The 18,224-nt window shown below is 32.6% G+C and overlaps 2 protein-coding genes and 2 pseudogenes across 2 annotated transcripts; 3 read left to right on the top strand and 1 right to left on the bottom strand.

Annotated features, from left to right (window-relative positions):
• The first annotated feature begins 248 nt into the window (after window positions 1–248).
• On the top strand, window positions 249–1,749 carry LOC114373891 (aspartic proteinase CDR1-like). The gene has a single exon (XM_028331462.1). The coding sequence runs from the start codon at window positions 288–290 to the stop codon at window positions 1,584–1,586; it is 1,299 nt and encodes a 432-aa protein (XP_028187263.1). The 5' UTR covers window positions 249–287; the 3' UTR covers window positions 1,587–1,749.
• A 2,694-nt stretch (window positions 1,750–4,443) lies between these two features.
• LOC114376374 lies at window positions 4,444–5,715 on the top strand (annotated as a pseudogene).
• Window positions 5,716–10,979: 5,264 nt separating this feature from the next.
• LOC114374016 lies at window positions 10,980–12,616 on the top strand (annotated as a pseudogene).
• Window positions 12,617–12,887: 271 nt separating this feature from the next.
• LOC114374002 lies at window positions 12,888–17,287 on the bottom strand. The gene is made up of 4 exons (XM_028331582.1): window positions 16,982–17,287; window positions 14,010–15,106; window positions 13,303–13,854; window positions 12,888–13,209 (listed from the first exon to the last, which is right to left on the bottom strand). Exons 2-4 carry the CDS (start codon window positions 14,991–14,993, stop codon window positions 13,108–13,110), a joined length of 1,638 nt encoding a protein of 545 aa, XP_028187383.1. The 5' UTR covers window positions 14,994–15,106; window positions 16,982–17,287; the 3' UTR covers window positions 12,888–13,107.
• Window positions 17,288–18,224: the final 937 nt, after the last annotated feature.

Here is an 18,224-nt window from a genome sequence, read left to right as displayed (position 1 = left end):
TAAATAAATTAAATGGTGTTATATGACCATGTAACTCACGTGATATTACATAATCTAATACATAAGTCACACTATTTAGCTTTTGGCATACATATTTGATTTATTTAATTGGGTTATTAAACCTACCACACACCATTTGTTAGGCCATCAACAACGGTAGGACAAGGCATGCACGCAACATGAAACGTTGATAGGACATATATAAAGCACGGAGCCTCGACAAAAATTCTTCATCAAACAAAAGGCTCTCGATCCTCTCTAGCTTGTTAATTAATTGTCTCATATAGATGACAATGGTCGTTTATTTTTATCCATGCCTTGTTGCGACAATCATTTGTTTCATGCTTCTTCCTTTTTTACACATCTCAGCCACTGAAGGCAACGATGTGGGATTCAGCGTTAACCTGATTCGAAAAAACTCTTCCCATCATGGCCATGTCCTCCCTGCTCTACGTCGTCTAATGGAGATGGAGTTATCAGCTATGGAAAAAACTGTCTCTCCACAATCCCCAATATATGCTTACCTAGGTCATTATCTCATGGAGGTCTCTATTGGAACTCCACCATTCAAAATCTATGGCATTGCGGACACGGGCAGTGATCTCACATGGACCTCATGTGTGCCATGTAACAAGTGCTACAAGCAACGTAACCCCATTTTCGATCCTCAAAAGTCCACCTCGTATAGGAACATATCATGCGACTCAAAGCTATGTCATAAACTGGACACAGGCGTGTGTTCTCCTCAGAAGCATTGCAACTACACCTATGCCTATGCATCTGCTGCAATAACACAAGGCGTTTTGGCGCAGGAAACAATCACACTCAGCTCAACCAAAGGGGAAAGTGTTCCTCTCAAGGGCATCGTGTTTGGTTGTGGACACAACAACACGGGTGGTTTCAATGATCGTGAGATGGGTATCATAGGCTTAGGAGGAGGGCCAGTGTCATTCATTTCTCAAATAGGTTCTTCTTTTGGAGGGAAGAGGTTTTCACAATGCTTGGTCCCATTCCACACTGATGTTAGTGTTTCTAGCAAAATGAGTTTTGGTAAAGGGAGTGAAGTGTCAGGGAAAGGAGTGGTTTCTACACCTTTGGTTGCTAAGCAAGACAAGACCCCTTATTTTGTTACCTTACTAGGCATTAGTGTGGGAAATACGTATTTGCATTTTAATGGTTCTTCATCACAAAGTGTTGAAAAGGGTAACGTGTTCCTTGATTCAGGGACACCCCCAACTATTTTACCGACCCAATTGTATGATCGATTGGTGGCTCAAGTGAGAAGCGAGGTTGCGATGAAACCCGTTACGAATGACCTGGATTTGGGTCACCAACTTTGCTATCGAACGAAGAATAATCTTCGTGGGCCTGTGCTAACAGCCCATTTTGAAGGTGGAGATGTAAAATTGTTGCCTACACAAACCTTCGTTTCACCAAAAGATGGTGTTTTCTGCTTGGGGTTTACTAATACTAGTAGTGATGGGGGTGTTTATGGTAACTTTGCGCAATCAAATTACTTGATTGGGTTTGATCTAGATAGACAAGTGGTGTCTTTCAAGCCAATGGATTGCACCAAACATAAATAGAGTCATGCCTAAGACGACCTTGTGTCATTTACCAATAACAGCTATAAAAAAAACGACACTTGTCTTTTTTTTTTCCCCTTTAGGAAATAAAATTATCAGGCACAAGGGGAAAACGAATACATTCAAGATTGGAAATTTGTGTATGATTTCTTTATTTTATCAATCTCTTCGCAGTATCTTTTCAGCATTTCTTTTCTCATAAATACAAATGTAAATGGTACAAAATTCACTCAGTTGCTATCTACTATCATCTGAATAAGAAGAGAAACACTTTAATGGAGTTTCCCTTAAGTGACATTTAAATGAAACTCATTAGAGTTGCTGAGTACAGTATTTACTTTTATAATATCATAAGCAACTTAAAATATATTTAATCAGTATAATATTTGATTTCAATATTTATGCTTATTATAGCTTATACTTAATTAGTAATATAATTAAATATATTGTTAGTAAAATTGACTGTCCAACGACATTTAAAATTATATTTATTAAATATATAATATATAGTCAAATTAATTTATGATTAAATATTTCAATATTACATTTATTAATTTTTAATCTACATAATATATATTTAAATTGAATTAATTTTATTATTTACAAAAAAATTAAGTACAATATTTTTAAAATAATATATATTCAAATTAAACTATCTAAATAAATATTTCACTGATTAAATATAATACATTATTAATGAACAAAAAATTAGAGATAAGTTATCATAATTTATATTTATATTTTATACTATTTTTATCAATTAAATAATTCTTTTAGACAATACAATTTTTTTAAATATATTTAAAATTATTTTATATTTATTTAATTTAAATAAAGAATTTAAAAAAATATGTACTGTCAACATAAACAATTTATATGGTCAAATAATAAAAAATTATTCATTGTATAATTCATTTTTAAAATTATTATGAAAGCAATAAACTTATAATACATAATATTTATAATTAATTAAAAATATAAAAAATACTTATATTGTAAACATATGTATTATTTCATTCATAAATATATTAATAAATTTCATAACTATTTTATTAAAGTAAAATTTCCTGTAAAAAAATATTAAATAGTATACGTAATCAAATTATTAAATATTAAAATTAAGAGATAAAATATATGATCGATAAACATATATTGTTTAATAAAATAATTTAAATTGATTATACATTATATTGAATACTATCATTAAATGTAATTTTAATATGAAATTCATTTATATATTTATAGTAACTATTGTAATCATAATTTGTATATCAAATTACACTCGCAACTCCTAAAGTTAACGCTTATTGTATTTATACTTTCTTTTTAAAATTGATTTTTTTTGTCTCTACTAAATAGTCACCTATTTTTTTATGAAATGTTCTAAGAATTCTTATCACTCTCATACAAGTTTGCTCCAAGTTCAAGTCGGATTTCCATTACGAAAACATGGTCAACTTTATCGCCTTTGCCAATCACAACAACTTCACCGTCTACCACCTATTCCAGTGTCGCGACGACCTCACCAATAATCAATGTTCTCTTTGCATGTCACATGCGATCACCCAACTCAACAATATCTACTTCATCTCTTATGACAGCACGTTGCAGTTCGACAATGGTTTCATCAAGTACGACTATGTCACTTTCTTTGGGGTCAAGGATGTGACATCGATGTCACTAGATCTTCAATTCTTTCTCATTTTTTTGTTATCTTTGACAATATTAATGGATAAAAGGGTTACACTATAGTGGATGGTAAAAAAATAAAAGGGTCTCTAGTATGATAAAAAAAAAGTGAGATTGAATGTAATAAACATAGGTGCAAATTCTATTTAACTTATCAAATTGAATTTTATATTTAAAAATTATATTATATTGAATAAATATAATATTTAACCATACTTTTTAAATTGATTATTAAATGTAATATCTAGAAAAATCAGTCAATTAATATTTAATATATAGAGCTTCACATTGGTCCACGGTACAAAGACAATAAAGTGAGAGGTGCGGAATTCCGATATGCAACAAAGCTAGTAACCTAGTCAACTATTAAAATTAATTCGTTTTAAATATATACCATTTTTAGTAAAAATATAAAATAATACTATATTTGTAAGAAAAATTACCATGTTTAATAAATACAACATTGAAATATTTAATCATATTTATTAATTTGAATATATAATATTTAATAAATATTTTTTAAATACTATAGCAACAATTTCATTATTATTAAAATACTATAGTTAATAGTATATTATAGTAACATATTTTCAATACTATGCTAAATGAAATCAAAATTAGATTTCAACAAAGTTGATTGTAATTTGACTGATGATATATATATATTTTTTTTGTAAATATAAACCAGAGGATTAACTAACTCTGGGAAAAAATACATAGAAGAATCATTCCTCAAAACTCCTGATTCCACGCGACATTGCCAATACGACCAAACACTACCAGAATTTATTGAATCACATTATAGCAATGATGATGCCTGTCACACCCATCTTCCAGAAGATTTATCGCATTCTTTGAATCTGAATAAACTCAAATGCAATTAAACCTTTGGCCCATGCGAGCTTCATTCCCACCAGAATCGTTGTCAATTTGATTAATGATATGGTAATAAAAATATGAAATCAAAATTTTATGGCACATTATTATAATAAAGGAAGAACTTTTATTTTTAAAATTAATAGTTTAATGCTAATCATTTTCAGTAATTAAAAAAATCTTCCGTTTTAATATTTTACAACAACTTAAATTTTAAAATTGTTTATATATATATATATGAAAAAAAGTCTTCTACTTTTCACATCACTTTGTCCCGTGCTAAAACTTTATCATGGCCAATCTTCTCTACTTCCATTTGTGCCTTTTTGTAGTGTATACGTTCTTATGTCAAACACCAGTCAGAGCTTACAATGCCGGGTTGAGTGTTAAACACTCACTTAATTCTCCCTTCTACAAATCAAATAAACTTCATATGCATAGACCTGGCTCATTTTACCAAGTTCCCAAGAAATCATATGCCTCAAATGGTCCCTTCACGAGAGTGACATCCAACAATGGTGACTATCTCATGAAGCTCACATTGGGAACACCACCAGTGGACGTGTATGGTTTGGTTGATACAGGCAGTGATCTTGTGTGGGAACAATGTACACCTTGTCAGGGTTGTTATAAGCAGAAAAATCCAATGTTTGACCCTCTAAAGGTCCAAAACATATGCTCCTATTCCATGTGATTCAAAGGAGTGTAATTCATTCTTTGATCATTCTTGTTCTCCTGAAAAAGCGTGCGATTATGTTTATGCTTATGCTGATGATTCAGCAACAAAAGGGATGCTTGCAAAGGAAATTGCCACATTTAGTTCCACCGATGGAAAACCTATTGTTGAAAGCATTATATTTGGGTGTGGACACAACACAGGGGTTTTTAATGAAAATGATATGGGACTAATTGGGCTAGGTGGGGGGCCTCTTTCACTTGTTTCACAAAATGGGTAACCTTTATGGGAGCAAAAGGTTCTCTCAGTGCCTGGTTCCTTTTCATGCAGACCCTCACACTTCAGGTACCATTAGTCTTGGTGATGCCAGTGATGTTTCAGGTGAAGGAGTAGTCACAACTCCTTTGGTCTCTGAAGAAGGTCAGACTCCTTATTTAGTCACATTGGAAGGCATAAGTGTTGGAGACACATTTGTGCCCTTTAATTCTTCTGAAATGCTTTCCAAGGGGAATATAAATGATTGATTCAGGTACACCAGAAACATATTTACCACAAGAATTTTATGACCGACTAGTGGAGGAATTGAAGGTGCAGATTAACCTACCACCCATTCATGTTGACCCTGACTTGGGCACACAACTTTGTTACAAAAGTGAGACAAATTTGGAAGGGCCAATCTTGACTGCTCATTTTGAGGGGGCAGATGTGAAATTGATGCCAATACAAACCTTCATCCCACCAAAAGATGGTGTATTTTGCTTTGCAATGACTGGCACTACTGATGGCTTATATATATTTGGTAATTTTGCTCAATCAAATGTTTTGATTGGGTTTGATTTAGATAAAAGGATTGTTTTTTTTAAGCCAACTGATTTCACCAAACCGTAGAAATGATTTTAATCTAATTTTAGTGAAGTGATAGCTAGTGTCATCTATATAGGTTGAGGTCAAGAGAAAGATTAGGGATATAACATTTACATACAACATTCTAACTTAAATGGAGTATCGTTCTCAAGAATGTTGCGTGAAAGTGAGATTAGAGAGTCTAATGATATATATTTTCATTTAAAAACAATAAATATATTAAAAGTAGATATAACTTCCATTCAAAATTAACTCATAATTTATAGTATTTTATCCTTCATTTATAGAATTTGTTTTTATAAGCATTATTAATTACAAATTCTTTACATCAAGCACAACAAGTGCCTCCGTACGTAGCTTTTCATCAGCACCATAAATCTGCATAAAATAAAATTAAACAATTATATATGACCAAAAACTCCTAATTAAGAAAGTCTATGCACCTAGTTTTTCATTAGTTAATTTGTAAACAAATTCATATAATTTAATAAAAATTTTGATGATAAATTTAAGATATTTTAAAATAATATAAATTAATTAAATCTTAATATATTTGATTTCTTATTTGATAAAAAATTTAAAGATTTTATACTTAAATAAAATTTTAATTTTAATTTAAAATGTTTTAATTTTAATATTTTATTTTAATTTATCAGTTAAAATTGATTTTTTTATTGTGAACGATGATTTCTCATATAATACATTTTGTAACATATATAATTTAAACCACACACTTTTAACTTCCAGACAAAGCCAGCACCCGCCATGTTGTTTAGCTTTAGCCAGTCATTTATAAAATATATTAATGACTACTATGCATTTTTTATATACTTAAGAATTTCGTTGTCAATAGTCAGTAATTAATTAATTCTTTTTTTTGGCTTAAAGAATAATATTAAGGTGGGTTAATTTTTGCTTTTCTCGGCATTTTTTTTCATTTTTCATATATGCAACAAATAAATTCAATAACTTTATTCTATGCACCTCTTGCCATAAAAAAGAACACTATACGAAGAGGATATGAAATCACTTATCTAATTTAGTAGATTTGAAAGTTTTATATTATCCTCTAATACAAAGCTAAAAATCCCGAATTTTTCATAAATAAACTAAAAAATAAGCCTTGCGAAATCAAATAGTGTTGACGCCAAGAAATATCGCGGTAACAGATACATATAGTTTCTTTAAAAAAAAAACTCAAATACTGCATAAGTGGAGAGACTCCTTTATTATATATGATGTATCATTATTCAATATTTTGTACTACGTACTTAAACTAAAGCTTTCTACCATCAGCTGATTTTAATTGTAGCTTCGTTATTTAATTATACGTGTCTGATGTATTTATCTGAGCTTTCTTTTATATTAGGGCGAAAATGCTATGCATATCATAGTATTATAATATAAAAATCGATCTATGTATATCACTTATGATTTTGTATTTGTTTCGCGGATTATATAATTAATTAATATCACATGCTGAGATTGAAGTATATATATCTTATATGAGAATCAATTTATATATAATACAAAGTAAACTACGTATATATATATTTTAGCTTTTGATGAAAAAGGTTTAGTATTTTTTTGGTCCCATGTAAAAAATTATGAGTATTTTTTAATTTATTGAATTAAAAATTAATTCCGTTCATCTTGTGTAATTGTTGTTAGTTTAAAGAAACTTTACACAGTAAAAATCGAATAAAAAAAATATTTAATATATTGTTGAAGTTATCATTATCACCAATAATATAGATTTACTTAGACGTATAGCACTTGTAAGTTGTGACCCATAAACTCATTGAATTAATTAAAATATTTAACTGTAATAGAAAATACGTGTTTAAAGCTTTGGAGTGGATGGTGGATTGTGGTATGACCCAGGTTTTGTTTGAGATGGATTGCAAAGTCATTGTGGATAGAGTCAATCAGTTGTTCTCAACACAGGATACTACAGACCTTGGAGCAATTATTCTTCAATGTAAATACATTCTTGCACAGTACCAAAACTCTAGGGTTTCTTTTGTTAAGAGATAAGTAAATATTGCAGTTCATGCTCTTGCAAAGGCTGCAATATATCTTGCTAAACTCAATTTTTCATACTCCTGCTTGTATCAACAACACTAGTATTATCAATGAAACTCCTTGATTTTCTCTTTTGTCAAAAAAAAATGTAATAGAAAATACGTGTCATTGTATCCTTGTTTATTATTTTAATAATATTGTAAAGTTATTTTATTTTTGTATGTTCCTTGATGCAGACAACCTAATTTATCTGATATCCTCATACCTTAATTAGCTAATAATAGAACCCAACTATGTTGGTATAAATAACTATACACAGGAATTGAGATATAGTGATGGTTGATCAACATAGCTAAGATCTTGAAGATAGTGCTTACCGAAAAAAAAACCCACTTGTGTTTAATTTTGTTGGGTTCAGTATTTGTGTTTATAAATCATATCTCAAAAGTTAAAAAAGGACAAAATATTTTAAATGACTATCAAGGTTCAATATCAATTTGAAGGAAAGTTACAGTAACATTTTGTTTTTGGAAATACAAACCGAAAAAAAAAAGAAACACAAAACAAAAGAAAATATATTTTGAAGATTTTTTTTCAGTTAAAATGACTTGAAATTGAAAGTGAAAGAAAAAGTATGAGACCCAAGTCAAAAAAAAATCTCTAAAGAAGAAAACGGGTCAGGATGAAAAAAAAAGCTGAAATAATAAGTGCACATGTACCCTTATTCTTATGTTGTTAGATTTTAACGTTTAATTGTCATTTAATATAATTATATTTTCTTTTCACTTTCTTCTCCATTAATAATAAAAAAAACTCTCATATCATTTTCTTTCTTTTTATTTGATATCTCCTTATCCAAAACTTGAGTTGGAAAAGAAATGTGTATATAATTAATTAAACATGGATAAAAATAATTTCGCATCCCCTAGCTTGTATGTCTATATACACCCAAGTAGAGTAAAGAAAAGATAGGAAACTATGTTGATATAAATAATTACACACAGTAATAGAGAATTGAGATAGTGATGATTAACCAACACAAGATACAGAAGATAGTGCTTACCAAAAAAAAGAAGAAAAAAAAATCAACCTGATGAGTGTGTCTAATTCTTGATGGGTTTTAGTAGTATCCGTGTTTATAATTAAAAGAAAAAGAAAAAAGTCTTATACTTGCATGCATCAATGAATAGCATGCCTTGCGGTTTTCTTTTTTGTCTGCTACTTGGAGATGGAGAAGGGCTCTGCCTCTGAAATGCTAAAATTCATCTTGATTTGCTCAACTCTCTCGTTCCATCATCTTCTTGCCCCTTCGGCTCCGACGATGCTGCCAATGCCGATCTTGAATAGGGTTTGCTGCTAATGCATGCAATTAATTAATTGAATACCTCTTCATGTTTTATTTAATTATTCATTTTTTAATCATCAAAAATATTATTTTGTATTCTAGTAATTTTAAAATATGATATGTAATACTATAATTTTTTTAACCTGAATTCCAATATCACGCTGCAAAAAGAAAATCTTGTGATAGTGTGTGAAGGAATTGTATCACGCTTTAATATAATGTTGTTTTGACTAAAATGAACGATTGGATCAATATTAGACTGTGTTTGATGCTTAATTAAAATTCCCTTACGCAAAATCAACCTAAATGTCTTCTACTAATCTTTAAAAATAAGAAATATATATCAAACTCCACAAAATAGTTTTATTTAGTGAAATTAAAAGTTAATAAAACCAAACTATTTTAATTGGTATGAATTTTTTGTCACTTCAACTTCGAATCAAACAACCCATGGAGACGCCTAGAACTTGTTTGGAAACGGGTTGAGAGCAATCGGCATGCGTAAAGTTGAAGCAAATAATTCTTGTTTCTGCGTTGTTTTAAGATTTTGTTGCAAATTTGTATGGAAATGTGGATCTTGAACTCAGATTCAAATATGTTACTGGAAAGAATTCACGTGCATGCAAATGTAAGGTAAGGTTGTTGAGCCTTTTAACTCATTCGATTACGTCCAATGTCTTGTAGCTTTTAGTCACTCACGGACTTCGGTGGCTCGTAAATCATACATTAAGTTTATGCTTTATCGTGTCGTAAAACGTAAAAAAAATAAAATATTGTCTCATGCTTTTATTTGGTGTGCTGAACTTACCACTTTTCAAGAGTCCAAATCTTCTAATCCTAATAATACATTTTTTTTATAAAAAAAGTTAATCCTAATCCTAATAATACATAAAAACCATAGTTTCTTACTTCTATTATATCATTTAAATCTTTATAGATTTAAATAAAGAAAAGAGGTGTAAACGGAGTGGAAATCATAAACCGTTTTTTTGTTTTTTTAATGAAAATCTGAGTAGATATGACATCCTCAGTTATATGACTAAAAAATGCGGCTTGTTACAACAAAAAAACCGAAATTCATGTCTATCAAGTCTGATATATTGGAATGAACTGCATTCATATAGTTACCAGTTTGGCTAGCGGTTGCGTTCTTATTCGTAGACTCAGAATCGAAGATTCTTATGTCACATGTTAAATAGTATCTTTAAGATATTAGTTAAGGAAATAAAAAATACTTATTATAGAAATCATAATTTTTTTTAAGAATTTATAAAAAAACAATTTTACGTATTTCAATAAAAATATTTATTTTTTTAATTCCTTAACCTATATCTAAAGAACACTAGTTATTATTTGTCATATAAAAGACAAAGGCCAGTCGTGCCGAGGACGCATTTTAGCTGTACATTTGTTGGTAGTTGTCTTTGGAACAAAAAATTAAGGGGGAAGGCTAGTCGTGCCGTGGACGCATTTTAGTTGTACATTTGTTGGTAGTTGTCTTTGGTTTGGTTTTGTTGGTTGGTAACTTGGTGTATCTTAGTTTGACTTTATAATCCCCATGCCTATCCTTGTTTTTTTTTTATTGTTTTCTATCACTTAGTAATTCTAGTCTCTTAGTAGTCTGTGTGACATTTTCTCAGTTTTTTCAACTGAATATAAGTTGCAATTTGGAAATGTTTGAATAATCAAAGAAGGTATCAACTGTCAACATGGTTGATTGGCTCACTAAGTCAGCTTATGTTAAGGAACTATAAACTTATTTAACGGTGCCACTTCTACAAGTCTACAAGTGCTATTCACAATGTCCCTGTTGTGTTGTATGTTTCTCCAGGTTCTCTCGGTAATGTTGGGTCTTGAACCCTTTGCTTAGAAAAAAAGAAGGAAAAAAGATCAAATTAAGATGGTATTACATAGTAGGGGACCAGGGAGCAAAAATAGTATTTTCTAGATCTTTTGTCACAGAAATCACTCACATGCTGCTACTGTCTACTTCTTGTGACTAAACGATATCAACTTCCGCACTCACATGTTGCGTTTATAGTTATATGTAGATGAAATCAACTCCTCTATCTTTCACATGACTTTGTCCCTTGCCAAACTTCATGGCCAACATTCTCTGCTTCCATCTGTGCTTTTTTGTATTGTATACGTTCTTATGTCAAACACCAATGGGAGCTTATAACTTCGGGTTCACCATTCAACTAATCCGCCACAACTAACCCAATTCTCCCTTCTACAAACCAGATGAACTAAATGAGTCATTCTACCAGTTTCCTAAGAAATCATATGCACCAAATGGTGCCTTCACTAGAGTGACTTCCAACAATGGCGACTATCTCATGAAACTCACATTGGGAACACCACCTGTGGACGTGTATGGTTTGGTTGACACAGGCAGTTTTCTTGTGTGGGCACAATGCACACCTTGTTATGGCTGTTACAAGCAAAAAAGTTCAATGTTTGAGCCTCTAAGGTCCAATACATACACTCCTATTCCATGTGATTCAGAGGAGTGTAATTCACTCTTTGGTAACTCTTGCTCCCCTCAAAAACTGTGTGCTTATAGTTATGCTTATGCTGATTCTTCAGTAACAAAAGGGGTTCTTGCAAGGGAAATTGTCTCATTTAGTTCCACCAATGGAGAACCTGTTGTTGGTGGAGACATTATATTTGGGTGTGGACACAGCAACTCCGGAATTTTCAATGAAAACGACATGGGAATCATTGGACTAGGTGGGGGCCCTCTCTCACTTGTTCCACAATTCGGTAACCTTTGGGAGCAAAAGGTTCTCTCACCCTCACACTTCAGGTACCATTAGTTTTGGTGATGCCAGTGATGTTTCAGGTGAAGGAGTAGCCACAACTCCTTTGGTCTCTGAACAAGGTCAGTCTCCTTATTTTGTCACATGGGAAGGCATAAGTGTTGGAGATACATTTGTGCCCTTTAATTCTTCTGAAATGCTTTCCAAGGGGAATATAAATGATTGATTCAGTCACACCAGCAACATATTTACCACAAAAATTTTATGACCGACTAGTGGAGGAATTGAAGGTGCAGATTAACCTACCACCCATTCATGATGACCCTGACTTGGGCACACAATTTTGTTACAGAAGCGAGACAAACTTGGAAGGGCCAATCTTGACTGCACATTTTGAGGGGGCAGATGTGCAATTGATGCCAATTCAAACCTTCATCCCTCCAAAAGATGGAGTATTTTGCTTTGCAATGGCTGGCACTACTGATGGAGAATATATATTTGGCAATTTTGCTCAATCAAATGTTTTGATTGGATTTGATTTAGATAGAAGGACTGTTTCCTATAAGGCAACTGATTGCACTAATCGGTAGAGACCATTTTAATGTAAATTTAGTATAACTGACAGTGAGATCTATAATTTGAGGTTGAGATCAAGAGAGAGATTAGAGATGTAACATCTCATACAGGATTCTAAATAAAGTGTGATTCACTAAGTCATTCCGTGGGATGAAATAGCGAGTTTTCTTTGGCTCATTAATTTATGGAGGCGAATGCAAGTCGAATCTCTTTTGTTGAAGCGGCGGAGAAAAGCGTGGAATACTGGCCGTTACTCTAATGATATTTGTATTTATTCATTTTTCACGATTAAAAAAATCTCATTTAACTAACTCCTATGCCACGTCATATAACTAACTCCACCTCCTAATCTTATTTTCTTTCTCCTATAAAGATCATGATTATTTACTGGTGTCCTCTCTCTCTCTATATTTTAACAAGTTATAACTTCCATCTAATTAAAATACACTCTAGGTGTAACTTTGTTAGAATACTCCTCAAAAACCAAGTATGTATACATTGTGTGGAGATAGATATCATATTCATATAGGGAAAAAATTGCATACTATGGCTTTTGCAGTTAGGAACCTTTTGTCTACCATCTGCAAGTTCAAGTGTCAACGGACATAAAAAATAGAAGTTCAAGAAAGCTCAATTCATGTGGTAAAAAATGGCGCATGGAATTAGCTCTTCACAAAAAGGCCAAATCAATGTACAAACCATAATCAATCAATAGACAGAACTAAAAGTTCCCTTCCCACACTCTCCAACTGAGATTTGGAGTATTTCTTTGCCAGCTTGGCTTTGTCGGCAACAGAGACGTCGTGGAACCTAGGACAACCAAACAGTGGATTCAAGAAATGTCATAAATATTGAAAACCGGTAATAGTATCATATAAAATGCTTAGGTGTTATAAAACATACCTGATGCCAATTCTTGCTCAAAGGTTGCACTGCTACCCGGATCTCTCCCACATTGCGCAGAGGGGGGAGGAGAGGAAAGCATAAAATTCTCTTTTTGAAATCATCTTTATCTCTACCCCGAACATATGAACCCCAAGAAGCATTACCCTCTCTTCTAGTATCTTTCAAGAAGAATCGAGTGGGCCCTTTACAAACAGATTTGTATGGTTCCCTGGCATCGAAATCAAATTCATTTGTTTGACTAATACCATTCCAAGCAGAGTAAGTTCTTTCAGAGCGCTCCAGTTCTCGAGGAAAAACAATGTTAGGCAGGACTTGAACGACATAACCAAGTGACACCGAAAATGTTAGATGCCGTGCATGGTCGTAACATATTGAACGCTGCAAAAAGCTTTTGGGATCGGCTTTCATGGCCTTTGTAAAAAGTTTCAGGCTGTCCAAAGAGCTCAGGCCAGGATAAAAGGAATTAACAGCTTCAACATGATGAATTGATACAAATGGTGCTATTGGGTGAGAGGATAGAAGACCATGAGCGTCACCTCTTATGTCCCACTGAAAGATTAAATGAAAAATTAATCCTGATCATTTACGTATTCTAAATGACAAAAACGGTAATAGCTGGATTATAATCAATCATACTAATCATCTGACAAAATATTCCTTCTCTTAGAATGGAAAGAAAATAAAAGATGCGATCAACAAAATACCTGGTGAAAACCGTGCTCACATGTCAGTGGAATGCCAAGTTCAGTGATGCAGGCATGCAGTCGGTCATCACTACCATAAAGCTTGGGATATCGCTCAATGCATTCGTCAAGAATCTCAGAGAGAGCCTTTGCAAGTGGATAACTTATTGCAATCCCACCACCACCAAAGGCCATTGAATGACTAAAATAGGTATTTGCCGAATGGCTCTCTGAGGGGCTCCCTATGTAAATCATTTCAGAAGAATTATACTTGCTGAGAACATCAACTAGGTTATTCACGTTGAAGATGGTATCATCATCACAGAGAACAAACCAGCGCACATCAGAGAGGCCTAGGCAAAAGCTCTCTCTCACAATGCGAGAAATCCGGAGGCCAGAAGGGTGACCAACGGGATTAGTGTAGCGGAAATATGAGGTGTCTTCAGAAATCATGATAGGGGGCAATAAATCATCTCCAGGTTCTTCAAGCACTTGTTCCTCTAACCACACATGGCCACGCATGTCATTAGGACGCCACCACAGTTTGACATATTCCTTCCTCCGTTTCCAAAGCTGAGATGATCCTGCTATGCCAAAAACAATATGTTTAAGTGACAAGCCTTCCTCTTCAACAATACTGCTACCATTATGAAGATGATCATTCATGGTCTCAAATTGGAGAGCTGGTGGAGGTTTTACTTTCGCAAGGCGATGAGAGATGCACTTCTTCCAATTGAAAAAGTGGGGGCTACTTTCCCAATCCTTTAAGTGATGAAAGCAACAGGTAGTTGCATCAGAGAAGACAACGGAAAGCCAAGCAGTGGTAGATATAAGAAGTGCTGCTATGGCTACAGCAAAGGTTCCAATGCGGCATTGGCGCCACTGACGGCTTCTGGATCGACTAATAGGCAAAGGACATAGACGGGAATTCTTGTCATAGTCATGATAGGATGACACAATGGTCTTCAATGCTTGAGTCATCATCACCATCATTCCAATGTGCATGTCTACCTCCCACCGGCAGGAGAGACACAGTGAAATGGCAAAAGGATAAAACGATATAGAGGTGTTTCCTCAGCAGGAATAGTGACACACACCCGAGCCAAACTTGCTACACCCTACAAAAAGACAGAAAAAACAGGAAAATGTTACAAGTAAGTGCATCTTTAGGATTCATTAGTTTGAGTGGAAAATTATAACTTTTTATAAGTTTTTCCAGAAAAAGAAATTGCACCCCCTCCCAAAAACAGATAAAAGGTTGTCTATTAGATAAGTATTTTATTGCTTGTTTCCTTTGAAGTATTTTCCTCGTTATAAATAAAACCAAAAAAAAAAAAAAATGCGACAAGAGAATGGTAGTAATCATTTCAAAATAAGACATTGGTTGCAAATACATCAATCATATTGAGAATGTTCATAAAGCATGTTCATAGTAAGTTAGTAACACATAACCTAGAATCACAAATCTTTAATTGCTGCTAGAAATCGTTCAAATTTCCAACCTTTGATGCAGTCATTTCATCCCTTATACTTGATCACAGAGCATTCTCATTTCTAATTTTTTTGCGTTGTCATCAACTCTCTTTAATACATATATGATATGATAATTTGTTTCCACTCCCGTAACAAAATTATCAATTATAGAGCATGCAACTATGTCTACTATGTTCACTTGAATGTCAAATAGAAAATTGGTTAAGCATCACAGAATGGGAATGGCTTCTTTGACCAAGAAAGAGTGGCAGTTGTCAAACAACTAATGTGACAAGTTTACACAATATGGCACTTATAAGTTTAAGTTGACCTTGCCATAAATTAGATCCAAATTAATGACTAATGACCAAAACAGCTAGGTCCCACTGATGAGTCTGCATATGGGCAGGAGGAGAAACCCATTTTTTTTTTTTATCTCAATTCACCACCCACCCCTCCCCCCAAAAAAATCTAGCCGTATATATAAATCAAATTTGTTTCCAATAACACAAGAATCCACATCCACATAAACCAGCAAGCCTGTAACTTCAAATAACTACTCTAGGCCATTAAGAAAGTGTTTTCAACTGTAATTAGATGAATCCTAAAGTTCAATTGTTATAAACATGTCCACTAAGAAAAATGATTACAGAATATTACACTACTTCAAAACAAACTAAAAATATGGAAAGCAAGTCCTACAACAGGCTTTGTATGCATATCTGTAAGAAGAATGCACGTAATAACATCACCACCTAGTTATGTAGTCGCTAATAGTTTCTACATTTAGAAAAACTTCAGTTCGAAATTGAACATCCAAAAGCCACTCAACAATTGCACATCGCCTAGTAAGTAGTAACCCACCTTAAGCATCGCTTTGCAATCAAAGGGACAGGGGAATATTACACATACATGTGTTTATTTTATATTATCCGTAAATACTTTCTAGCTTAATACCTATGAAATGCCAGCAATCAATTACTAAGCAGAAAAGCTAAAGGCCCTTTTCACTTTTAACTACAAAATTGTCACTTTTGTTTTCAATTTATTTCCTATTTTCAAAGGTTTGCACTGAATGAGGTGTTAATTAAAAGTGAACCCAGCAAATGGAAATGAAAATAGATGTAAACAAGTCCTACTAAAAGCACAGAATGAGGTGCAGCAAGATACAAATTTTGCGTGAACCAAATTATATTTGAAGAAATATAGGGGAGACTATATTAATTCCCAAATCAGGAACCCCAAGGATCATCACATCACAAACCCCAGGACAAGATGGGCTTTTTACAGGGAGATATAAGCTTGGTCCAGTAGTTGAGGAAGGGTGAAGGGATAAATGAGGGAGGAGAGGTCGCGGGTTGGAATCCCCGACTGACATTTTTCACAAAACTAACAAACTAACATTTGTGCATAAAAAAAAAACGATGGGTTAAGGCAAATAAAAAAGGGGTGGTGAAAAATAGTCAGATAGGATTTAAGTTAACAAAACTCATTTCGAGAAATTGCAGAGAGGAAATTACCTGATTGAGAAACTATGGAATATTAGGGTTCCTATTCCTGTTCCTAAAATGCTGAAAGTGCAGTGTTGGTGTTGTTGGGTACTTAGAAAGAACTAGTTAGTTAACCATTTCCTTTGCTGCATTTGCATGCCTCATCTCTTCATCATCGTATTGTTTTGGAAGTTGGAACACAGAGATCAGATGCAACCACCAAATCATGCCAAAATCAATAATTGCATTGTTCTGCTCCTATGTTTTTGAATTTTAGGGAAATGTCAGGCGTAATCATCACAAATACGTTTCACTTTAATTTGAAAATTTCTCTATAAGACCAAAGTTTTATAGTTAACTTTTGTATTTTATTGCATTGCATTAATTGGTAGTGATAGTCTCTACACGCGATTCGTCTTAGACATTAAAATATGATTTATTATGACACATTTCAGTTTGGCACAGAGATCAGCTGCAGCCACCAAATCATGCCAAAATCAATAATTGCATTGTTCTGCTCCCATGTTTTTGAATTTTAAGAAAATGTCAGGCGTAATCATCACAAATACGTTTCACTTTAATTTGAAAATTTCTCTAAGACCAAAGTTTTATAGTTAACTTCTGTATTTTATTGCATTGCATTAATTGGTAGTGATAATCACCACAAAGTATCTTAAGATTAATCTTCACTAAAATATTCGTGTGATATTTATATATCACTAAAAGAATACAAGCCCAATTCAACAATGATATGTTATTATAGTATTTTTAATAAATAATATATGCATTACAAATTATAGTATTTTTTATTTCAGTACGCGAGCAAGCAAAACAAAGAGAATTTCAAATTGTTAAGTATTGTAAATTTTCTTGAATTTTATAAAAAAATACTACTAATAATATATATTTGTTAAACTGTTTTGCTTTTATAATGTTTTTCAAAAGTAAACAGTTTTTAATTTTTGCATGAAGAATTTAATGATTTCAAACCATAAGGCAGTATTCAAAACAAAATCATTAGAAAAAAACTTAAAATAAATGAAAATCATAATATTATTATAAACTCCCTGATGTCGAAGGAAATAATAGCGTTTCACAAATTTGCATGCTATAAGATTTTTAAAATCGTTGAAGTGCTTTGTTTATTTTTTTTTATTTTTTTTTTTTGAATTTTGAAATAACAAATGAAAAGCTTCCCTGTCTTAAAAGAAACATTAGCAGTAGTTGGTATAGAAGAAGATGAAGCATTCAATACCTTGTAACAGTGAACCAA

Source organism: Glycine soja, chromosome 11 (assembly GCF_004193775.1).
Source record: "Glycine soja cultivar W05 chromosome 11, ASM419377v2, whole genome shotgun sequence".
Lineage (NCBI taxonomy): Eukaryota > Viridiplantae > Streptophyta > Magnoliopsida > Fabales > Fabaceae > Glycine > Glycine soja.
This window is presented reverse-complemented; position numbering and strand designations above follow the sequence as displayed.